At 49.4% G+C, this 25108-nt stretch overlaps 2 protein-coding genes and 2 non-coding genes across 4 annotated transcripts; 3 read left to right on the top strand and 1 right to left on the bottom strand.

Moving 5' to 3' along the window:
* The first annotated feature begins 4822 nt into the window (after positions 1-4822).
* On the top strand, positions 4823-7478 carry LOC108091565 (larval serum protein 1 beta chain). The gene is given in 3 exon segments (XM_017190838.2): positions 4823-5083; positions 5154-7046; positions 7048-7478. Coding segments are annotated over 3 exon segments (2376 nt in total). The 5' UTR covers positions 4823-4873; the 3' UTR covers positions 7321-7478.
* Positions 7479-7711: 233 nt separating this feature from the next.
* LOC122320033 lies at positions 7712-7876 on the top strand. The gene has a single exon (XR_006245452.1). It is a non-coding gene; the product is annotated as a U1 spliceosomal RNA (small nuclear RNA).
* A 1029-nt stretch (positions 7877-8905) lies between these two features.
* Positions 8906-9070, bottom strand: LOC122320040. The gene has a single exon (XR_006245459.1). It is a non-coding gene; the product is annotated as a U1 spliceosomal RNA (small nuclear RNA).
* A 12305-nt stretch (positions 9071-21375) lies between these two features.
* LOC108091567 (glutamate receptor ionotropic, kainate 2) lies at positions 21376-25108 on the top strand. Its single transcript, XM_017190841.2, is given in 12 exon segments — positions 21376-21532; positions 21602-21757; positions 21832-21894; positions 22092-22295; positions 22366-22577; positions 22632-22754; positions 22810-23013; positions 23079-23495; positions 23560-23931; positions 23994-24087; positions 24090-24673; positions 24743-25108. Coding segments are annotated over 12 exon segments (2817 nt in total). The 5' UTR covers positions 21376-21420; the 3' UTR covers positions 25019-25108.

The following is a 25108-nucleotide window of genomic DNA, read 5'->3' as shown; positions in this document are numbered from 1 at the left end:
CCGCTTGTCTCCGTTTAGGTGTAGTTTTTGCTGCCGTTCGGGTTTTCCTTCCCCCTGCCATTCCCAGTGGCCACAAATATGAGTGTGTTCGGGAAAAATCTAAAAAAATTGTAAACATCAGGCAATATGCTCCGCACTGATGACCTACATCTGGGCTTATCAGGTATTGATAGCTAAAATTAATTGTACTCGAAACTCTTAGTACTTGTTGTTTCTTAAACAAGGCCACTGAATAATTCCACAACACTATCCCCATTTGGAATAGATTTATGATTTCCAGAGTGTACATAACGAATCCTTGCAGAGCTTTTGAAGTGCTTCCTGCCCGAATGACGTCTTCTTCCTTGCGGACTCCTCTCCGCCAGTTACATCGAGTATTGTACATTATTGTGTTGTTGTCTCGCCTCATTTGTGTCCTGCGCCATCTCTGTACATTGTCGTCCTTGTTGCCATGTCTTTGTGGCCACTTCCCGCTCTCCTCTTCGACTAAGAAATGGCTGGACGAATGAAGAAATTCCCCGCAAAATTGCTGGCAGAGGAACAATGAATTTGCCAGTGTATCGAATGCTTCGACAACTGCCACCCACTCGAGTTCCCCATTTGCCCTAATTTGGCCATTACCCAGGTTGATGAGATCGTAAAGTGTTGCTGTTGCTGGCTCTCTGGGTGTCCTTTTTGCTCCTGCTGAAGGACAATTTTCAGGTCATTTAATTCAAAAGTCATATGTTGCCGTAATTGAAACCCGCAGGAGCTCTGGCAAAAGCGCCGGTCCACTGAGTTGCATAATTTGATTAAAATATTACGGCATATTCGCATTTTTGTAAGGGCTCGATTTCACTTCGTTCCCGAATCGAATATTTCATGCGAACCGCTCGAAATGCTTCCTGCGGTTGACCCCAACTGGGAAGTGGGGAAAGGGGCGGAGCGGGGAAAACATTTGCTGACTTGGAAAAAGCGCCGGAGACACAGGAAACCAAAAAGTAGTTTTGTGTAAATTTACATTTTATATTAAAGTGACGAGCGACGGGGACGCAGCTGTCGTTTCTGTTTTTGCCCGGGGCTAAATGAGTTTTTAAACGCTCTCCATCGTGTGTGTGTGTGGGAAACCACAAAAATCAAGGCAAAGGACAACCAACATGTAGCAGTGGAGGGGAGTCCTCCCCTCCCGGAGGAGGAGTGGGATACCAAGGCATCTAATTTCCTTAGTGATTCGGCGCAGAAAACGCCACTAAGAGATGGCCATCCAGGGGTTAAGGTTCGCTCGTCCGCTTTCCGATATTTGTGTGGCTGCAACTAATTAGTGGCTGCCGTTGCAGCTGCACCTGGTCATTATTGCAGCTCCCTTCGGTTCGGGCCATTATTAATGCTGCGCTTGCCTTTTTGGCCATCTTTCGCCATCGGACACCGACCGCCGGCTGCCCCTCAATCTTCTTCTTCCGTGTCATCTGCTCGCCTTTTCATTTTTTAAACCGCCCGAGCAGCGAAAACCCCAAGCCAAACAAGCTGATAAAGTTGAAAGCAGCCACATGAGTCTGCACTTTAAACTTTTCATGAAATTATAATAAATCTTGTTGTACTTATTTTGGAAATATCTAAACGCCCCAGAAGATTTTTATTCATTATTGGTTCTGTTTTACTCCTAAGGTTCAAACTACTGCTTCGGAAGTAATCGAAAACATTTAAGTTATTTCTCTGAGTGTAGCATTGGCTGGTGTCTGTGTGTGTGTGCAGCATGACGGTACACATGCGACAAAGCACACGATTAAATTACAAACTGTCAATAACGATAACGAAATGAAATTGATTGAAACGAGTGGCGACCGCACAATGGACGCGACGTCCCATGGAACAGTGGAGAGTGGCTTCGGTCCGGCAGGACATCGTCCTCCTGTCGCGTGATAAATGATGCGTGTGTGCTTGAGTGGATGACACCTTGCAGATATGGCGGATATGCGCCATAGATCGCAGTGCCGCACAATGGCATGTCAATTAAAATGCATGATGTTGAAATCATTCGCAATTAATTCATAATTAAAACGCGACACATTATCAAAAGTGTGCGGGGGATGCGGATGGGGGTTTGGGTAAATTGCGGATGAATATTCATAGGGGAGTGGTGTCCAGTGTTCATAAGGGAGACCCATCTGCACCCCGTGAAGTTCATCTACAGTTTGCCCCACCAAACTGATGGAAATGCACAGATGGACCCAAGTTATGGTCTCTCTCCCAGCTTTTGCATTGCGTTATCGGGCAACAGCGGAATGCACTTAAAAGTATTTAGTTGCTGCGGCAGGAGAACCTCGCTGAAATGCGGTTGCCGAAGGGAACAAGAGGGGAGTGGCAGGATGGCCAGGAGCCATCCCGAAAGCCTTTGAAATTAATGTGCGTGCCTAAACAAGAAGCCAGGGGGTCGGGGCTTAACTTTGGCCACTTGTCCTCTTACACAGACGAGGTCCTGTCGCCCGTTCCCCCAAATTAGCGCTATAAAGTATGCAACAAGCTTTGCAAGCTCTTTTAATTTGTTCCCGGCCCTCCGGCCATTAAATATTCATTTCTGGCGGCTGTGAGAGAAGTGGGTGGTTGGCTAGTGGGTCGGGGGTCCGCAAGAATCCATCGGATGGCCTTGTTCTTCCGGAGAAAACTTTAGGCTAATTTGCGTGAGGAAACTAAAACATTTTCCTTGTAGGCGGTTTCGGTGGTGCTTTTGTGGCTTCAGTTAGCACTTTGTTTCCAACAAAATTTCCACTCAACTGTCATTTGCGAGGTGGAACCCCCTTTGAATTTTAATTTCGAGGCAGCTGTCATAATCAAATTGACTGACAAGTAATTAAAAGTCAGGTCGGACACCGCGGAAACTCCACTCCTCACACAAATCGAAAAGGGGCTATCGTTCGATGGATTTGATTGCGCCATAACATTAAATAAACGGCTTACTAGATTCCACTATCAAATTGAATTCGGTAATTTGTCTCCTCGCTGCAGCGCCGTTTATTATGCAAAGGATCCCGGAGGAGGAAGTTCAAATGGAGAGCAAACTGTTTATGCCGACTGCCTGGCCCATAAAAAGAGGCGGACTGCGGTTCTCCGCCGGAAATCTCATTTTGTTTGTAAATCAGCAATTTGCAGCCGGGCACAGGACCCTCTCGATGTCGTTGTCGCCTCAGCAACACACTCACCAACACACTCACCCAGGGACACACCCATCCACAGCAGGAAAATGTGTTTGATTACAATACTTAGTTTCACTGAAGGGCCATTTAACAAATCCAAAATGAGTAGACGAGCCTCCGAACACACATGCTACTCTAATTTTAAATTATCAAGTTCCCATTTCGAAATCGAAGAAGAACTCTCATATTTCTCCCAGTGCACACACTCACATTTTTAAACGCTCAATAAGATTGGAAAATTGATGGCGGTATTGCTCATTGGTTTGGCAGCGCTTTCCCCGCAGCCGCTTTTCCGGCTACCCGTTCGCTTATCGCTCCGCAGGATTCCCCGGCAGCAGCTCCACCCACTCGGTAAGTAAGTAAATCCCTCATTTTCAGGGAAAATAAAAATTGCCCCAGCAGCGTAACGCAAAATAAACACATTTAAGTTGCAAATTGAATTTTGCATAATCCCAGGCGCTGAAGCTGTAGCGATGCCACTCGGCCTGGGCTCCAGGACTCCCCAGTCCTGGTCCGTCTTCGTCCTGTTCTGTCCTGCCTGTCTTGTCTCCTTTTTATTTTCGGCGGCGCACTTCACATCAGCGCATGAGACGGAATTTCTGATTAGTTGTCATGGATTCCCCTTCGGCCGCCCTTCTCCTTTCGCCTGCCGCCTGCCGAGTGCCGCCAACACTTTGCACTTGTTTACTCTGCTTTGACTTTGCCGGAATTCTATTTATTTTCAAAATTTCTTTTGGGACAATCCCCCACTCCACGCAGCGCCCAACCCACATGAGTGCCACACACGCAGCGGAACGCCTCCTAGGCGTGTGATCCTGGGGGATTTACAAAGTAGCCGCGTAATTGAATTTACTTTATACTTTGGCTGATTAGAAAAAAGTTGATTGGATTTCACGCAGCTCCACATGTCGGCGCTTGAGGAGGCAGTCAGTCTGGAGGTTGGGCAGCTCTTCTGCTCCTCCGAGTCTGCTCTAAGTCAATTACGATGGTCTTAGGTGTCGCAGACTGATGGCCCTAATAGTTTGATAGTTTAAACTTAGAGATGACGAAACAAGACTTTGATATTGCAGAGGGTCTTATAATTTCAGGAGACACCTCGGACTCCATAAATTACATATATTCTTGATCTGCATCACCATGTTAGTGTAAAGCTATTAATTTTTAGGCTATTTCGATGAAACCTTACGAGCAAGCAATAAGTGAGAAATATTCACTTAATTCAAATCAATCAAGGAAAAGCTTTGCTAGCTTATTTTTAAGACAATTGACGGCAATATTCCCAAAATAAATAAGCAAACAATTAATGCATTGTTCTGCGATAGATGGACACGGATTTAGATGAGGCTGACGTGGTTCTGTTCAGATTGCATTTGCAGACGGCTCTTGACAACAGAAGTCTGGCTTCGATAAGTGATAGCTGTTCCAAGGTAACAAGACGAGCTTAGGCGATAAGACGCAGCAACAGCTGCGCAGCAAAGTGGCTACAGATGGCGCGATCGGAGCACCTGAGATACACCCGGTGACCCCGATCCCGACCTGCTGCTGAGCTGCACCGCGATATCTCTGCACGGACTCCGAATCGTTGGGTATAAAAGCATCCCGGTGCCGGCAGTGAGGCAACAGTCTTTAGGCATTGGATCCACCGAGTGCATCTGATCCGGAGCAGTTGAGAGTCGAGTGCAGAGCAGCAGGAGTCCGTCACCATGAAGATCGCCATCGCATTGCTGGCCTGCTTGGCCGTGGTCGCTTCGGCGAACCTCCACCAGACCCACGAGGTCAAGATCGCCGACAAGGCCTTCCTGGAGAAGCAGAAGTTCCTCTTCGAGATCGTTTACCGCATGGAGGACCCGCTGATGTTCGAGGAGTACATCAAGCAGGGCCAGAAGTTCTACTTCGAGGAGTCCTACTACACGGTGAGTACGCCCCCCTCTTCCGCGAGAATGCAGTCCACTCAAGAGCGTTCCTCCTCCCTTCGCCCGCCAGAAATTCGACCTGTACATGAAGAAGTTCTTCGAGGCCTACAAGGCGCACGCCCTCCTGCCCAAGGGCGAGTTCTTCGGAGCCCTGGCGATGCCCCACGCCAAGCAGGCCCGCGGCCTGTTCAACTACTTCTACTACGCCAAGGACTGGGAGACGTTCAAGACCAACGTGGCCTGGGCCCGCATGCACGTGAACGAGGGCATGTTCGTCTACGCCCTGACCCTGGCTATCATCCACCGCGAGGACTTCCACGGCCTGATGCTGCCCTCCATCTACGAGATCTTCCCGCAGTTCTTCTTCAACAGCAAGTTCGTGTACGAGGCCGAGAAGTTCGACTACGAGATGTGGGCCAAGATGAGCATGTATGAGAAGGAGTACATGGACGTCTACTACAAGACCCATTCGCACGGCTACGGCTACGGAAACATGTACCAGTCCAGCGAGTACACCTACATGAAGGACTTCAAGACCTGGCAGTGGTGGAAGCTGATGGGCCTGGGCGAGCACTGGTACAGCGAGGAGAAGTACATCCTGCGCGAGAACACCTATGAGTTCAGCCAGGAGAGCAAGTGGCTGGCGATCATGAAGGACGTGAAGCGGTTCTACATGCCGGTCGACTACACCCGCGACCTCAACATCTACAACGAGGACTCGAAGCTCTCCTACTTCACCGAGGACCTCGGCTGGAACGCCTACTGGTACTACCTGAACATGGACTACTCCTTCTTCCTGGACGGCACCACCTTCGACCTGAAGAACGACCGCCGCGGCGAGTGGTGGCTCTTCAACGTGCACCAGCTGCTCAGCCGCTACTACATGGAGCGTCTCTCGAACGGCATGGGCGAGATCCCCGAGTTCTCGTGGTACCAGCAGGTGGAGATGGGCTACGACCCCCAGATGATCTACTACAACGGCATCGGCTACAGCTACCGCAAGAACTACTACGAGCTGGAGACGTACGGCAACTTCGACATGCTGGACAAGATCACCGGGTTCGTGAAGCGCGTGCACAACATCGTCGAGCAGGGCTACTACAAGACCGCCGACGGACACATGATCGACCTGCGCAAGCCCGAGGCCGTCGAGTTCATCAGCAACATGATGCAGGGCAACATCGACGCCATGGACAAGATGTTCTACCAGTTCTGGTACATGCTCGCCCACATGTACTTCGCCGAGGCCGACTACCACCAGATGGAGGTCTACCCCAACGTGATGCTCAACTTCGAGACGATGATGCGCGACCCCATGTACTACATGTTCTACAAGTCGATCGCCCAGGTGTACTTCCAGTTCATGCACCACCTGCCCAAGTACACCAAGGAGCAGCTGCTGATGCCCGGCGTGACCGTGAAGCAAGTGGAGGTCAGCGACCTGACCACCTACTTCGACCTGGTCGACTTCGACGTAACCAACATGCTCAACGACAAGATGGTCTTCCACGAGGGCCAGTTCACCTGGGACAAGTCGCTCTTCGCCCGCCAGATGCGCCTCAACCACAAGCCCTTCTACTACACCTACACCATCGAGTCGGACAAGGCCCAGAAGGTGGTGATCCGCGCGTTCCTGGGACCCAAGTTCGACGAGTTCGGCAGGACCATCTCGCTGGCCGAGAACCGCATGAACTTCATGGAGATCGACGCGTTCGCCTACGACCTGACCGCCGGCACCAACATGATCACCCGCAAGTCAGACCAGTTCACCTGGACGACCAAGGACCGCACCACCTACACCGAGCTCTACCACTACATGATGATGGCCTTCGAGGGCAAGAACAACTTCCCCCTGGACATCAGCGAGCCCCACTGCGGCTTCCCCGACCGCCTGGTCCTGCCCATGGGCTGGGAGAAGGGAATGCCCATGCAGATGTTCTTCATGGTGGTGCCCTACGTGGCCCCCCGCCCACGAGCAGTTCTCCACCTTCGACTACACCTACTCCTGCGGCATCGGATCCGGAGCCCGCTTCGTGGACAGCATGCCCTTCGGCTACCCCTTCGACCGCGAGATCGACGAGTACGAGTTCTTCGTGCCCAACATGTACTTCAAGGACGTCGTGATCTACCACACCGACACCATGGAGAAGTACTCCGAGTACAAGAGCTACTCCAACTACGGCCACTTCGACTACGGCTTTTTCAACGACTACTACACCAAGCACTTCAAGTTGTAAGCGCCGTCGTTGTGTGTGCGACTGCGATTGCGATTGCCGAATGCGGAATGCGAGCTACGAGATGCGACCCGGATCGAACACCCATTGAGCGGATGTATTTATGTCTGATGTTTAGAGTGTAAGTGCGCAAAAAGTCTAATAAACTTTCGAAAAACCAAGCATTGTCTATGAGAAGTGGGATTGAATTGGAGAGGAAGCACTGTTCTTCTAGATGCACAACCAGCTATCAGGAGAGAAAGAAATTATAGTTGTTTATTAATAACGTTATCTCAACGAGTACGCCCTGAAATATACTTTGGGGGTGACTGTTCACTCGTCTGCAGTTCCATACAATTCCCAACTTGTTCTACCCAAATCCGTATGGAAAGCCAACCCCCGAGCGGAGGAAATCATACTTACCTGGCGTAGAGGTTAACCGTGATCACGAAGGCGGTTCCTCCGGAGTGAGGCTTGGCCATTGCACCTCGGCTGAGTTGACCTCTGCGATTATTCCTAATGTGAATAACTCGTGCGTGTAATTTTTGGTAGCCGGGAATGGCGTTCGCGCCGTCCCGACATAGTTAATGCATTTCCAATTAGTTAAAATATAAATCAGATTGAAGTGACATGTAAAATCGTAGTTTGTTGCGTTGGAAGTTCAGTAAGACACAAACCAATTTTATGTGATTGTTCTTGAAAATTAAGATTTTAATTATGATTTCAAGAAAAACACCTGTGTTATTCTTTTTAAGTTTCCAAAAACAACAAAATCCTTTAGAGATTTTTCCTATAAATATTTCGATTCATTCAAGGTCAGTGGTGTACTGTATAGTACTTTTCTAAATGAGCGAATTTTCTCATTACTTTGGCACCTATGTGATATCGAAGTCCGTTCTTTATGGAAATAACGTAAATTATTATCGCACCGATACAGTAAATGTCGAGGAAAGTTGTAACGATTTTTTGTATTATTTTTCTATAATCTCTCTTCAATTCTTGTACTTCTTCATATCTCTATTTGTTTGTACATTCAGGCTATTAGTAAGATGGTAACTTCTTTTTGGCAAGTCAAACAGGATAATTGTCTTTGTCTAAATGGTACTCCAAACAGTAGTTAGTAAAAAATGGCTATTTAAAGACTTCGAATTTACTCTATAAAAAAATAGTAAACAATTTTCTAGCACATTTGATTGTTACTTTTGCTGGCCAGGGATAAAATTCAGTTAACTCTGTTCTTCGTTTACGACATTATAACAAAATAACCTAAGGCTATTTCAGTAAAATAATAACTAAAAATTCTTACAGGTCGATTGGCTTTATCTGAGTGTACACCATATAGTAGTTAGTAAATGTAAATAAAGCCTTTGGAAAAAAAATGGATAGATAAATAATGAACAATTTTTATTTAGCAGATACTTTTGCTGGCTGGTGCTACAATGCAATTAACTCTGTTCTTCGACTACGGTTTTTTTTCTCCAGCATTTTCAGATTACCGAAAAAGTTCGTTTAATCATTCCGTTTCGCAACATTTTCGAGCGAAACAAACCGCCACTTCACACACTAATTAAATTTAATCTACAAGTATAATTTAAAATGTATTAACTATGTCGGGACGGCGCGAACGCCATTCCCGGCTACCAAAAATTACACGCACGAGTTATTCACATTAGGAATAATCGCAGAGGTCAACTCAGCCGAGGTGCAATGGCCAAGCCTCACTCCGAAGGAACCGCCTTCGTGATCACGGTTAACCTCTACGCCAGGTAAGTATGATTTCCTCCGCTCGGGGGTTGGCTTTCCATACGGATTTGGCTAGAACAAGTTGGGAATTGTAAGGCACTGCTGACGCGAGAACAGTCACCCTAAAAGTATATTACACAACATTTTTTTGTTGCAAAAAGTTTAAGTATAGTATATTAAAAATGTACAAATCCCTTTCCATAAAAGATAAACATAAATCAGTATTTTATAGATAACCTTCAATAGAAACCCGTAGATTTATGCGAAAAATAAATGAATTTTACAAGCCGCAAAAGACTATAACCGAAATAATGTGGGAGCTTGGATCCCAAAACTGATTTAATTTAAGGCAATTACAATTTGTTATTAGAAATTTGCGGTCACCGAGTCCACAGCCGCAGATAAATTAAAAAACAAATGGGAAATGAACCGGGCTGAAAAAGCAGCAGCAAAAATTATTGTTGACATAAGCCGCATTCTGTGTGATGGCCTGAATTGTTTGCACTTTGCCCTGGCTTTTTGTTTGTTTGCGGCCCACTCGTGTCCTTTTGCATTATTTCAACATATTGTGAATGATAACATGGAGGACTCGCAGTAAATGCATAATTAAACCAACAAACACGGCCCATCAATTTAGCCTCTGTCGCTGGCTTTTTGATGAGCACTTGACAAAACGCTAATGAAAAAGACGGAGTGGCAGCGGTGGCTGCGTGTTTGTGTTTTTGTGTTTCTGTGTTGTTGTGTTTTTTGCGGCATTTTAATTAATAAATGTGCATCTAGTTTGCTGCCGGCCAACCGCCATTGGGCGACCGACCAACTTTGCCACATTAGCTGCGATTCAACCTTATCAATGGGCTCCTAATTAACTCGCACATGGTTCAAACTTTTGGCCGCTGTTTGCCTGAAGAGCTATTTAACCACAACAACTGCTGAGCCAGAGTTTCCGATGAGTTTGCTGATCTGGTTTTCGTGTATCGAGTTTAATCAATTCAAAGGCTTCATGTGAATCACGTATTAATACCCCTCCCCGAATCCTTTAAACCCCAGTCCAACTGACCTTTGGCCGTGTTACGTGAAATTGATAATAAATTCAACAGATCCTACATTTGCTGAACAACCTCGGATGGAATCCCTTCCGAGGGCGTTCGAGTGCGCTGGCTGCGTAATTATTTCGGCATCAAGCTTCCCGGCAGATGGAAACTTTTTCTTTTCGCCGAGCAAACAGCGCAAACTTTGCCTTCATATTTCCTAGCCGCCGTGTCCTTTGTGCCTGGCCCAGTTTTCCGGCCAGGACGAAGTCGGGAGCGGGCGTAAGCAGGGATAAGTGCTCCTGAGTGGACAGGACTCATTGTGCGCCGGCCTTCATTAGAGCTGACTGAGCGAATAATAAACAAGGAGCAGTGCTGTCCAAGAAACTCGCTGCCTTCCCTTTGCGGACTTTTGCTTTTTGTTCCGTTCGGGCGGCATTTAAAAGCATTTCCATGCTAAAACAAAAGGCCATTCAATAGGATTTCGCCTTTATGGGACTGGCTGCCCAAATGCGGCTTAAGTTAGTGCCTCCCCCTTCGCCTTGCCCACCTTGCCGAGGGAAGCGAAGTCCTTGGCCAGGACATCCACAGTCGGCACTCCCGCATTATTTACATGCTCGCTCTCCCAGTGTATTTACTTGTCCAAAGTCGCCTTTTCTTCGATTCCTCTGTCTCAGTGAAACTCTAAACCTTTTATGGGGCGGGTGGGGCTGGGTGGTGCGGAGGGCTGGAAGGCCGCATGCACTGCCTTGCAAAAGCGAAGCTCCTAAAATATTCATAGAATTGCTTTAATAACGGCAAATGAGCAACCCAGAGCGATCCAGCCAGCCCCAAAATGTCGTTTTGTGTGGGGTGCACGTCGAAAAAAGAATACTTCAAAGGGAGTAAAATTTCAGATGTATTCAAAAATAGAAGATAGATATCTCGATGGTTCTTTTTAGTTATCACATTAAAGAAATGGGACTTTAAATGACAGCTTTTCTCGCTGTGTGTGCGACTTAGCTTCCTATCCAATTGTCTATGTCCATCGACTGCGGATGATTGTAAGTGGAGCGGGGGAGTAGGCCACAGGTTATGCGGCAAAAAGCAATTTTTCCTCACCAGAGGGCTCCGCCGTTGCCAGTTCCCCACATTCCCCCATTCCCCTACTCCCCCCTCTCCACCCCTTCCCTTCCCTTCACTTCCCTTCGTTCCGTTTGGTTGACTGATTGGCGAGACGGCGCCGGAGCGCAAATAACGGAGTCCTGAGTCCTGAGACCGGCGACCGAGCACAAACGAGGCGTCCATCTCAAGATGCCACCACCACCGAACCACCTAACCACCGCACCACTGAGCCCATCCCCTCGACAACCGACTCCATCGGTTGGTATGCAAATCAGGGACGACGCCGTCGAGCAGGAAGTTGATTAAATGACAAAATAAATAGAAAGTGAAGGATAATGTCAACATTCTAAGTGGTTTTCTTTTAAAAAGCTTAACTGACAATGAACCGCAGGGCAGCGGTCGTCCCGCTTTCCCCGATAAACTGGGATCCGGCGGCCACGGCATCAAGTTGAATAAATTATTTTTGTGACTGGCGGGCAGGCTGGGCTCTGAAATCCGCAGGGGAGTCTGCGGGAGGGGAGTCGGGTGGCAGGACACGAGTCTCGAGGTCGCTGCCACAGGAAATTGACTTTGATAGTGCATGAAATTTGATGATAATTTAACATTTTTCAATTTGGGTTTATGGACCCCAAAACCCACGGGGCGGATACACTTGAAATAATTAAGAGGAGATTCGTTTTTAGTAAACGATACATGAATAGTGAGCAAGTCAAAATTCAGTTTATAGACTGAAGCTCACATAACCATACCATTATCATACTTGGCTTTTAAACTGAACTTACTGCACATCGTGAGATAAATTTGTGAATAAATAGCCTTGGCTACTTGAAATGCATGGCTTCGCAAAGGAAGCCACTTGAGCCTCCCCGCCGACGGCTAATGAGCTGTCCTTATTAAATTGAGCGTGCGGAAATGTTGGACAACGCCAAAGTTCTTTACCCCGACAGCGGCAAATTGTTTTGCTCGCTGACAAATGCCTCTTTGAGCCGTTTTTGTGTCGCCAATTTAATTGAAGGAGCTCCCGCTGGGGCCTCTTTGGCGCTGTTCCTAATTGGTTGCCCCGGATGCAGCAGATCCTTTGATACAGTGTCCGGTCCTCGAGGACAAATGGCGGCGACACGTATGCATCATTAGGTCCTTGGCCAGACGCCAAGTCTGGCTTATTTGGATGGGGCGTGATTAGGTGACCGACAGATGAACTAAGGAAGGGCCCGAGGGAACACTCTGCAACTATAAATAAAGTCAAACTAAATAAATTACATAAAGCGAAGAAAGAGGAAAACGGGAGAAAATATAATGCAGGTTTTCCTTGCTCAATGCAGAACATCGCAGATTGATTTGACCTCATCTCAACCTCCCGATAAGTATTATCAGCTGGCGAACAATGCCGTCGAGCTCAGTAAACCCTAGTCTTCTGGAATTGTCAGGCGAAGGCAGCTCGTGTTTCTTATAAAATGCAAATATTTGCCTCACTCATTTTGCTGCTCACTCTGTGGGTTGCAGAAAGTCACTCGTTCGAGGGGCTTATAAATTGGTCATTTGAGGACGCCGAGTTCACTTCAGGCACTGAGAAGTCGTTCGATGATTTGAGAAACCAGTTCAGCCCCAGGATCCTGGTCTCTGGCGATTCTGAGAACCGTATAGACACGAGCAAGCTGCCTGTGGATTTGGCTAAGAACTGGCTGAGAGCACTGGGCCTATACCACTTGGAAAGCCAGATCCTTCAGGCCAAGCATATGAAGGGCAAGAAGGGCACCCTGCTCTTCGAGCTGAAGAATCCCCTGCAGGCGATCCGAGTGGTCGAAACGTGGAGGCATTCGCCCAAGGAGGGATCCCTCGTTGGATTGAGTGCCGACCAAACAGAAATCGACTTCTTCAGCGACTTTCCGAAAAGCCAATTTGACTGAAAGGAAGGTCTAAACGGGTTGAAACTCATCAGAGCTTTGTAAGAAACTAACTTAAGATACATTCCATTAAAGGCCGACTTTGTCTTTCGTATTTGGGATCGGGGCTTCTGCTGTGGCTGTTTTGATGCTTGTCAAACAAATTATAAGCCACAGACTCAACTCAAGTGCCTCAACGAAAGCGGTTTACTCACTTGTGTTCATCGTCCTCCGACTCAATCTCATCCCGGCTGGGCTGCTGTAAACTTTCCATGCTGCCTCTGCCAAAAGCGGCTTATGGCTAATCCGCATATGGCAAATGATATAATATACATAAAAGCAAGTCCCGGACCAAGGAATGCCGAGTTTCGGGGAAGGGGAAGGGGAGGGGCGTTTAATGGAACTTTCGGGATGCAGAACTCACAACCTGACAAAGCAATTTCCACAGTGACACATTTCCCAGCCACACAGACACGGGTTTCGAGTGCAATTTACCCGCTACATGCTCGTAAATAAATACAAATATATAAGCATAAATAATAAAAACATATTAGTGCACGTTTTAATTCGTTTTTATTAAAATGCGCGCACTCTGTCGAAAGCGGGATGGCTGGGGAGGGTGGGGAAAGCGGGGAAATGGGGAAAATGAGAACTGGGAGCTGTCTGTCTGTTTGGTTTGCGGCTTGGCTGCCTGTCAGTCTCGTTAGTGGGTTAAAAGGGGGGTGAGTGGGTAAGTGGGTAAGGGGGTGGGTGGAGCTAACTGGCGAAGGCACTGATGTGAGGAAGACGCACTTACATCACTGCACAATTTTTTACATTAATGTGTAAAGTGCTCTGCTACAGATACACTTGCAGATGCAGATACAGATACATACCATATACATATACATTTACAAGTACAGAAACAAATACAGAGTGTGCCGTCGAGGGAAATTAAAATAAAAGGCAAGCGCAAACAAACAAACTACAGCAAATGCCACTACAACTATATGAGCTTCAATACGTACAGTGGAGGTCGCAAGAATAGGACGAGGCCAATAAGTTAAAGTTAACGCAATGAGAATTGTTATTTAATGAATTCTAGAATGATAGTGATTCTTCGTACCCAGTTAATGCATTAATGTTTGCAAAATATTTACTAAGGAAAGTTAATATATTAACATTGCACGCATTACACGCACTGTTCCCTCGCTTACAGTCGTTCTGTCCGTGTGGCTGGCTATCTCGCAGATGGGGAAATGCAATTTCTGACTTTATGCTGTTCACTTTTCACTTTTCCCAGGTCCATGTCCAAAATGTGGGCGATGCATAAAAAGGCGAAACACGAAACACGAAACATTGGTGCGGAGCAAAGTGAATTGCGGTCTAATGGGTTGTCTTTCCAGCTCGCCGGCGGAGTGCAGAAGCGTGTAAGCTTCCGTTGTCGCCGTTCTCCCCCACGGCCAAATGCGGTTGGGGGCCACGAGCCGTATTCTTTGATCAATAGCTTTCCTCCTCCTATTTATGGCCACAATTAATGCATCGCAGAACAGCCCTCTATTGCTATTGCTATTGCTATGTGCCTCTCGCCCGACAAGTGTAGCATGAAATGAGTGCGCGACATATTTATAAATTATGATCCTTTCATTGCCAATTAGAAGCTCCCCGGAACTGGCGCCGGCGAAAACGCCACGCAGCAGCCACACGGCGACCCCAAATGAAGCCAATTAGTTGACGTAATGTTAACGACAATCAGGACGATGACGATGACGACGACGACGATGAGGTTGGCGGGACCCAAGTGCAGGTGCTGCTAAAGTTTGGGGAAGGGGAGGGGGAGGCGCACTCTTCGAACCTGCAAATGGAAACATTTGAACCGCGCCATGACGACGCGCTTGCACGGGGAGAAAGCTTTTGGTTTTCTGATATGATTTCGTTTTAGAGAACTGATTATTTTTAACAAGAATTTGCTAACTAAGCTTCAATAAAAAGAGAACCTCTTGTTGCATGTTTGAAGAATTGTAGAATATAGGTTACAATAGCTCTTCAAACAACTAGACTTTGTGCTCTTGCTCTGAGGTGTATCCTTTTTAGGGAAGTGTAGTCAAACTCTTGACAGGTGATGGGCGTTGGGCGGTGGCTTCGAGTAGCTAATTAATACGCGCCGCTGCACCACGGAGGAGAGGAAGGAATGTGGGAGCGGCAGCACAGAGGCCCGAACCCCGAGCCCCGGACCCCGAACGCCAACTGGCTGGCGGACCTGGCTCAAACTGTCAGCTTTTCCATCGCGACCTGTAATGAGCGTTCAGAGTTAATTGGCGTGCAAGAAAGCGGGCGGCAAAAAAGGCAAATGGGCAGTGGAAGCGGCAGCGGCAGCGAGAAACTTGACAAAATTTTATGCGTCTCAAAGACATTAATTAGGAGTAATTGGTGCGGCCTAATGAGCTTGTTTGTTGGTCGGTTGGACCCAGTTGCTCCGCCGCCGCTCGTGGCGGGGGAAATTGCAAGCTTCGAGTGGATTTATAACCCTTCAATAGAGGCGGCCCACTGCTGGCAATCAACTCATATTTCATGGCATGTTCGGCTGTCATTAGGCGCGAAGGCAACGAATTGAAACGCGAAAAACAATCAAAACTTTTAATAAAAGAAAGTCGGCGGAAAGGAAATCGGTGGGGATGCAAAAGGAGCCAAACCGAGCAGGGCGACGCACACAGTCGTAAATATTTAGTTGCCGGCAGGAAGGTGCCCCACCCGCCAGCCCTGTTTTTATGCGATTTCAATCGGGAAACCCGAGGAACCATTCCGGTTGGGAAAGGTTGCAACAATTCGGAGCGGCGCCGCCTCAAATGACGCGCGAAATGAAATGAAAATTCCCCCGCCGCCCAGAAAGCTAAAGTGTAACACTTGAATCGTTGTTTGTGTTTCGATTTCTGTTGTTTTCTTTCCTCCTTTCAGTCAGTCCCTTTTTGCCAGCCATTTTCCATATTGAACTCTGACACGCAACATGCAAACGATACTGTATCGATGGAGGGCCGTGTAATGAAACATGCCAACTTTGATGATGTGTCATATGCGCGATTGAAATACTAGACCCAAACGAGCCGCGGCAACTCCAGTTGATTCATTAAAATATTTCGGTAATGCGATAGATGTGAGATTTATGCAACGTTCCTTTGACTCGGAGCGGAGTCTCCCCGTAATTGAGTTCCCCTGGCAACAAAGCGGTTTATATGCCATAAATTGACTTTTACGTCGGCGATTCGTGGAGGGGAATTTCGGGGAGGGGCAATCGGTAGCGTTGACAACCGTACCTGCAGCATATGCTTGGAACATGCTTGGCATCCTTGGCAGGAAATGAGGATGGAAAGCAGCTTACGCCAAACTAACGAACAGCTCATTGACATACAAACCCAGATGAGCTGCAAATAAATCAGAGCCAACGGAAAGTTTTTTCCACTCTTTAAAAATGGCCTCATTGTTTCATAGGGTAACTACTTGATTTAGTTGAAAAGCCTAATGTTTAAATTCAATTTTAACTTTCATTCCAGGAAAGCGTGGCTGTCAGCTTTTTCTGGTCATTCGTTCCTTGGTCGGCGGCTTAATTTGTGCGGCGAGTGCTTTTGACGTGGTCGTAATTACAAAAATTTCGGTGCGTTCCCTGAACGGACTCCGTCAAGTCGATGACACGCCCCGCACTCGGAACCTCGAGGGTTTTTAGTGGAATGTGAGGAAGGGGATTCGGGAGCTGGGGAAGTATTTTTGCATTTGATGCCAGGACCCGCGGGCAAAAAGATGATGATGTGGCTGTGGAAGAGCGGATGGCCAATGCAGCTAACCATAAATAGCGGTTATCGGAAATGGGGAATCGTTCTAAGCCCCTCCCACTTCCCCTTCCCCTTTCCCTCCCCCTTCCCCACCCTTTTTTCGCTTTTCGCTTTCCGCTTCTCCCCTCGGAATCGTGCACCACATACAAATGTGGCGCATTTATTTTAATCCTTGGCCAGGAAGGACAAGCCCGGCACAGGATGCGGTGCTCGGGGACCACGAGGCGTATTAGTAATCGGAGAGGGTGGGCCTGCCGGAGTGCCGGAGCCAGAAGCGCCTGGGGAGCAACAAAGTTGCGGATTCATAACTCTTTCATTTGGCCATATCTGCAGATTTTTTCCAGGCTGAATCCCCGAATCCCGCCCCCGCCCCCCGCCACCGAAGCCTGGCCCCGTAAAAAGCGCGCCGAGATTGGCATTTGGTTTCGTTGCCAATATCCTTCGCGTTCTTCCGCCCTCGTGGCCCTCGGACCATCCATTCGGTTCATGGCTTGCTCTTGCCAAGGCATTCATCAAATTCAAGTCATGTTATCGCAGAAAATGAAACAAATTTTTGCAATTTGATTGCTTTTCGTGTTGATGGCGTGAGCACAGGACACTGAGAGAAATGTGGGGCAGTGGGGTTATTCAAAGTGGAGGCAGAAGTGCCTCCTTCCCTTGCCATTAAGCAACTCAAATTAAAATATGTATTCAATGTGCGGTATTCATGTTTGCTGGTTGCTGTGTCCTAACCAAGTGCCTTTCACAAAACCCCACAGGAATGAAATGAACTGGTTTTTAGGTGTACGCTGGGTGGACTCAGTACATCAGAGGAGCATATTAAATATGCATGCCTACGCGATGGGTCGAGATTTCCATGAGCCATGAACTCCTGCTAATGCGAAATTCTTTATATTTTTTACGTGCCTAAGAACCAAAGGAGCGCGCCATTCGATTGGCTTCGTGGCAGCAGGAAAGGATGCTCGATGCTCCCAGCACCTCAATCATTTTACATGTGAGGCAACCCCGTGGTCGCAGCCGTATATCACTGCCCCAGGATACGGGCCGGGTTGCTCCCGTTGTTTATTCCAAAAGTTAATTTCGCACTTTATCATCGACGCAGACGAACAGACGAACAGACGCTCAGTGGGCGGCGTGTGGGAAATGAAACTTTACAGCGGAAGCGGAAGCTGTACGCTCCTCCTCCTCCTCCTCCGATTGCAGATCCCCTGGCCAACTTGGTGTGAATAAAGTAAAACAAATGAAAGGGCTTCCCCCTCAGCACTCCACACTCTTTTCCGCTGGCGCTTTTCTTTGGCAACAATTGCATTGCGGTAAACAATATTTCTGTTATCGCACGCCAGGGTGGCGTACTTTACAGCTCCGTTTCCGTGCCCATTTTTATTGTTGGCTGAAAGGCAGCCAAGTGTTCAATGCACAACTTTTAGCGCAATTGTTAAAAGAATTAAAAGACAGCGGCGGCAGAGGACTGGGTAAAACAAAAGCCAGATATGATAACAGCCAGAGGACCAGAGGACCGGAGGACCGGAGAACCGGAGGACCGGAACCGGAAGGGAGCTGCCATAGACTCCGGTTAGAGTGGAACATGCGAGAGAAATGTGCCGTGACGTGGCAAATGTAATGGAAAATGGTCACAGGATCCAGCTCCCCTTTTCCCCTTCCCGATCCCAGCTCCTCCTGCCGGCCAACTATTTTTATGCAGCCTGGCAATGCGAGGCGCGCCGTAGAAACAACGACACCATTCTTGGCTCTCGAGCTATTTATATGTTTATTCTCCCCGGGCTCCGGCAATGATTTTGGTGCCAAGTGCGTAACTGCCTGCCTGGAACTGGGTTTTTCCATTGCTGCGGAGGGGTGTGGAAGCCCCGACTAACAAGAGACGTTTATTGCCATAAAAGTTTACGACAAAAACTCATTTCCGTCACCAAAGCAAAGCGATAAATGTGAGGGGAATCCACAGCGAGTGCACGGAGAAAAAAGAACACGTGGTTGTCTTGACTTTGTTATGAAATGTGTTGTGTAACCATTCCACAAAGTGTTAACTGGTTTCCTCACCCTGCTGTGGAGATGTTCTTTGAGAATGAATTTGGAAGGAGGATCCTCCTCTTTTCTTTCTTTAAAATTCTACGATTAGCTATATTCAAGGCCTATTTTTTGTTATCTGTAAGGCGTCAATTGTGCAATGAATCTAGGTGGGGACTCTTGGCTCCCAGCTACACATGTCGCCGAAGAAGCATCCGGAGCGGAAGTGGAGCACTCTGCAGGAGCGGATGAGCCGCAACTTGAGCCATTTGTAAGCTGGTGGCACTTGGCACTCGACACTTGGCTCCGGGTGGCCATGCAAATGGGGCATCGGCTCATATAAAATGCTGAAATAATAATAACAATAATTTGGTTGACTTTAGCCGGCGAAGACGCTGACAAGCAATTTAATTATGCAGATAGTCTTGCCGGGAATTACCTGGCCGGCAGCTGGAAAAGCAGTCGGAGCGAAGCGGGAGCCATTGCTCATTAGTGTCAATCTATTTAGCATAAATTTCAATTGAAGCGATATTCTGTAGCCAGGACACGACGATGAAGCCGACTTAGGACACTTTCGAAGGAAAACACGGCCAGGGAAAGGAGTTCGGAGGCAAACAAGCGAGGCGAAGGATGCTGAGTTATGGCGCCCGCTGTTGTCATCACCGCCCTTTTTTTCCGGCCCCCAGTTTTCCACGCCGGCGTCTCATATTTCAGGCGAACTCATTAAAATGCAAAATGAGCGTAGAGCAACGTATATTGGAAAACTTACAGGGAAAGGTTCGCGCTGCGGCTGTTGGCTTTAATCTCTGACCAAGGCAACCCCGACTCACAAACACAAAATACAAAACTAAGATCCCGGCCAAAAAAAGTGTTCTTCTCGCGGACAGTTGGCCATTTTTTGGATGGGAACTAAAAGGAAGAGGGAAGTCGCTCCCTTTGGAAAAGGAAAAAGATGTTCATGAAACATTGGCCAAACCAGAAACGCTTTCCAAGAGGCTTTAATGGTAATTTGTACATCCATCCATCCCGCTGGAGGGAAGGGGGAGTCGCCCGGACTGCTTCAGACTCGCAGCCTTCCGTTATGAGGTTGTTGCAATATCTCCGCAGAGCTTACGTGCCACAAACCCAGCCAAACGAACGCACACACTTGCACGCACTCAGGATTCCAGAAAGGAGCGCTTAGGAACTGACAGTTTTGTAAATACGAGTATGTGTGCAGAGGTTCGCCATGGCCTCGCAGTTGTCCTGGAGGAAGGACTCCCCAGCAGGCGGAAGGAAACAGTTAATACTTCTGTCTGTTATGCGCTTACTTCCTGTCTCCATTAAAAGTCATTCTTTTGGATAATCCTTTTGGCAACATTATGGCAAGTATTAAAACTTTTTGCACTAGCCAGGGAGCACCGTCATCCCTTCCCCGCTCCCCTCAGTTTCCCTCAGCTCCCCGCCAGCCGAGCCGAGGTCTTATTACCTAGAAAAAGTTTGCAGATTCTTCTGCTGTTGTGGCCAGGACTTGGATTTGTTGTGCTCTGTTCTGTTCTGTTCGGTTGTGTGTTCTGTGTTCTTTTCGGTGGGACTTTCGGGGGCAGCGGAGGAGGCTCCAGCTGGATTCGGTCTGGTCGGTCTGGTTGGGCTGGTTTCCTGGCCAGCTGCAGGGCATTCCTTCCATAGGTGGCCCCGTTTCAGCCGCAACCTCCGCATGATAACCATAAATATTTCGTGTAATAGAAAATGTTTGCAAGCGCTTGTCCGTGGCCACTTTTTTTCTCTGCTCACTTCTTGGCTTTTGCTTGATTACGCGAAGCGAATTCCTGGCGAAGTTTTAATCGAAAAAGAGAATGCGCTGGTGAATGGCCGGGTATTCGATTCCGGAATAGTTGGCCTAATCCACGTGAGCATTTATCATCATCAGCAGTTGACTGGCGGCGTATTGGATGTTTGGATTTCGCCGACTCCGCAAATAAAGATTAACGGTTGGAGGTAGCAGGGCTCACCTTCTTCCGGCTTCGGGAGGGAATTATTCAAATTTCGACAAAAGGTAGAGGGGCTAAAACACGAAACGTGTTCGGCATGCAGAAAATCCTTTGAGCAAACACAGGGCAAAGGCTAAAATGACACCAGCGGCCATGTTGCGTCCCAGCCATTAAAAGTACGCTTCGGTGGGTGCTGAATGCTGCCTTTATGTAAATCCGCCAAACGATGATGGCTGGAAGGCCTTTGCTGCCGCCTTGTTGCGTGAAAAATTGACACCTCATCGCTTTTCAATGAAGCAGCTGAACCCACGGGGACTTCTCAAATTGGGTATACTTCTCATTGAGTCAATCCAATGAACATGTAGGGGTATTCATTCTGTTCCGCTTTCTGGTCAATTGTGTATCGAATGAAGTAGAATTCACGGGGCGATCAGCTGACCGAGCTTTTCCGCACAGCTGGTCGCCGTTTTCCATCCGACGCACTCGATCTCCAAGCGAGCAGAAAAGCTCCCCAGTTGCCCTGGAATCGTCAGAACGAGTGCTCGCAGGAAAATCGAAATAGCTGGCCCGAATGTTCGGCGAAAATTCCAGAGCAGCAGGCATGTGGCACCGCATAGTTCTGCTCTGCTGCGTATGGAGTGCATTTTTCGTGTGCCACAGCCAGGGGCAACAAATCAACATTGGTGAGACGTGGTCAGTGGTGGAGGAGAAGCTGTTTGGCTGAACTGTTTGCTCCCTTTTCCCCGCTGCAGGCGCCTTCTTCTACGACGACGAGCTGCAGCTGGAGAAGGAGTTCGTGGAGGCGGTCAACGCCATCAACGGCCCGGAATCGGAGCAAACCCCGAGTTTCTACCCCCTGATTAAGCGCCTGAAGCCCGAGGACGGCAGTGTGGAAGTGCAGGAGCAGGGTGAGCCGATCACTCTTTAACTGCTTGAGGCGACGAAGAACCTGACGAATTCGATTCTCGATTTTCCCGTTCAGCTTGCAATCTTATAGATAATGGTGTCGCGGCTATTTTCGGACCAAGTTCAAAGGCGGCGAGCGGTAAGAGGGGTGCGGTACGAGGGGAATCTTGTGTAGAAGAGGGAAACAAAGTGGAACAAGAAAGATCGCGCCGACGAATTCGGGGCAAAGCGAATAGCGGAAGAGTTCGGCAAGTTCAGCCGGATTTGTTTGTCAACAGAGCGGATAAGCGATCTCCCCTCTGCGCAGAATCACTCTACGATCTCTCTCGCTTTCAGACATCGTAGCTCTGGTCTGCAACAGCACCGGCGTCCCGCACATCGAGTTCGACCTCTCGGACGAGCAGCAGCCGGAGGAGCGGCCCAACCACCAGCAGTCCCTGAACCTCTACCCCTCCCAGGTGATCCTCTCCAAAGCCTACGCGGACATCGTGCAGAACTTCGGCTGGCGCAAGTTCACGATAGTCTACGATGCGGATGATGGTGAGTTGCAGTAATGCATATTATATTAATGTGCCATGACATTGTTGGGTGCTCAATTGTTCGGCAACAGCCAAGGCGTCGGGTCGCCTGCAGGACCTTCTGCAGCTGCGGGAGGTCCACAACGACATAGTCAGGGTGCGGAGGTTTCAGAGGGACGACGACTTCCGGGTCATGTGGAAGAGCATCAGGGGCGAGAGACGAGTGGTCCTGGACTGCGCCCCCGACATGCTGGTCGATCTGCTCAACTCCTCCTCGGAGTTCGGCCTGACCGGGCAGTTCAATGTGAGTTTCCTGCTTGTACTTGTATCTTAACAACTTGACTCAACCTAAAATCAGCACATTTTTCTCACGAACTTGGAGACCTACGCGCACAATCTAGAGGAGCTCTCTGCGGACAACGAAACCTTCGCCGTGAACATCACGGCAACCCGCCTTTTTCTCAACCCCGATCTGCCAGAGGTTAGTGACTCACTCCCCCAAAGGAGGTTTTCTCACGAGTATCTAGTACTTGCAGTTCCCCCAGGACGACGGCAGCGAAGCACGCACCCTGCTCCACGACCTGATCCACGATGCAGTGAATCTGTTCGCGCAGTCCTGGCGGAATGCCAGCTTCTTCTACCCGGACAGGATGGTCGTGCCGAGGATAGCCTGCGACTTTGTCCCCTCCGGAGGTCGTCCCTGGGTCATGGGTCGCTACCTGGCGCGCCAGATGAAAGGGGTAAGGGATCCGACGGCTGGTTAGCCGATGACTGGGAGCCCGTTAATGTCCGAGGTGCGTTGCAGATCTCCGGCGTGGACAGCACGAGCTTCCGGACCAGCAGCCTGAGCTTCGACGAGGACGGGCAGCGGATTGCGTTCCAGCTCGAGCTGTACGACCCCCTGGACGGCATCGGCATAGCCGTCTGGGACCCGAGGGGCCAGGTGACGCAGCTCAACGTGGACGTGAAGGCGCAGAAGAAGATCATCTACCGGGTGGCCACCAGGACCGGTCCGCCGTACTTCATGGTCAACGAGACCGCGCAGGAGCTGAACCTCACGGGCAACGCCTTGTACAAGGGCTACGCGGTGGACCTCATCGACGCCATCGCCAAGGAGGTTGGGTTCGAGTACGTATTCGTTCCGGTCGCGGATAACCAGTACGGGAAGCAGGACAAGGACACGAAGCAGTGGAACGGCATCATCGGCGAGATCGTCAACAATGTATGTAGTCTGCAATTTGCCATCTGCTTTCTGACATTTGCCATTTGGCATCTCCCATCTGCAGGACGCCCACATGGGAATCTGCGACCTGACCATCACCCAGGCCCGCAAGACCGCGGTGGACTTCACGGTGCCCTTCATGCAGCTGGGCGTCAGCATCCTGGCCTACAACAAGCCCCACACGGAGAAGGACTTCGCGGCGTACCTGCAGCCCTTCGCGTACGAGGTCTGGCTGTGGATCCTCATTGCCATTTTCGTGGTGACCTTCCTGAAGACGATTGTGGCGCGGATCTCGAAGATGGACTGGGAGAACCCGCACCCGTGCAACCGCGACCCCGAGGTGCTCGAGAACCAGTGGCACATCCACAACACCGGCTGGCTGACGGTGGCCTCCATCATGACGGCCGGGTGCGACATCCTGCCGAGGAGTCCCCAGGTAGGATTGCACTTCCACTAGGGCCAAGAACCACTGGGACTCACAAGGGTTCCCCATCTCAGGTGCGCATGTTCGAGGCCACGTGGTGGATCTTCGCCATCATCATCGCCAACTCGTACACCGCCAACCTGGCGGCCTTCCTGACCAGCTCCAAGATGGGGGCAGCATCTCCAGCCTGAAGGACCTGAGTGCCCAAAAGAAGATCAAGTTCGGCACCATCTACGGCGGCAGCACGTACAACCTGCTGGCCGAGTCGAACGAGACCGTCTACCGCCTGGCCTTCAACCTGATGAACAACGACGACCCCTCGCCCTACACGAAGGACAACCCCGAGGGAGTGGAGCGGGTGCGCAAGATCCAGGGCAACTACATGTTCCTGATGGAGACCACCACCCTGGAGTACTACCGCGAGCAGCACTGCGACCTGCGCTCCATCGGGGAGAAGTTCGGGGAGAAGCACTACGCGATCGCCGTGCCCTTTGGGGCCGAGTACCGGTCCAACCTGAGCGTGGCCATCCTGCGGCTGAGCGAGAAGGGTCGCCTCTACGACCTCAAGAGGAGGTGGTGGCAGAACGAGGACGCCAACTGCTACCAGGAGCCCGACTCGGACGAAACCCCGGACATGAACTTCGAGGAGCTGCGCGGCATCTTCTACACGCTCTACGCGGGCATCCTGATCGCCTTCCTCATCGGCATCGCCGAGTTCCTGGTCTACGTTCAGCAGGTGGCTCTGGAGGAGCGGGTGAGCCTCGTCCAGCCACAGGATCCGCTACTTTCGTTGCTCTAAAACATGTTGTATTCGCATCCACAGCTCACCTTCAAGGCCGCCTTCAAGAAGGAGATCCTGTTCGTGCTCCGTGTGTGGGTCAACAAGAAGCCCATTGTGGCCGGGACCCCGGTTTCCAGCCTCAGGACCACGCCCCGCAGGTCCCTGGACAAGTCCTCGGAACGAACCCCCAAGTCGAGTCGTCGCATCGTCATCGGGCGCTCCTCGGAGGAGATGCGGGAAATGCCGCAGGGATCCGGAGCTGGGTCCTCCTCGCACTCCGACAGCACGAAGGCGGAGCAGCAGGAGGAGCGGCTTTAAGCAGTCTGATTGCCAGCTATTGTTAATGAGTTTTCAGTTGGTTTCAGGGGCAGAAGTTGCTGCATTCAATACAACCAGATTCGAACATAA

The sequence above is a fragment of the Drosophila ficusphila genome, unplaced genomic scaffold, assembly GCF_018152265.1.
Source record: "Drosophila ficusphila isolate 14025-0441.05 unplaced genomic scaffold, ASM1815226v1 contig_412, whole genome shotgun sequence".
Classification (NCBI taxonomy): Eukaryota; Metazoa; Arthropoda; class Insecta; order Diptera; family Drosophilidae; genus Drosophila; species Drosophila ficusphila.
This window is presented reverse-complemented; position numbering and strand designations above follow the sequence as displayed.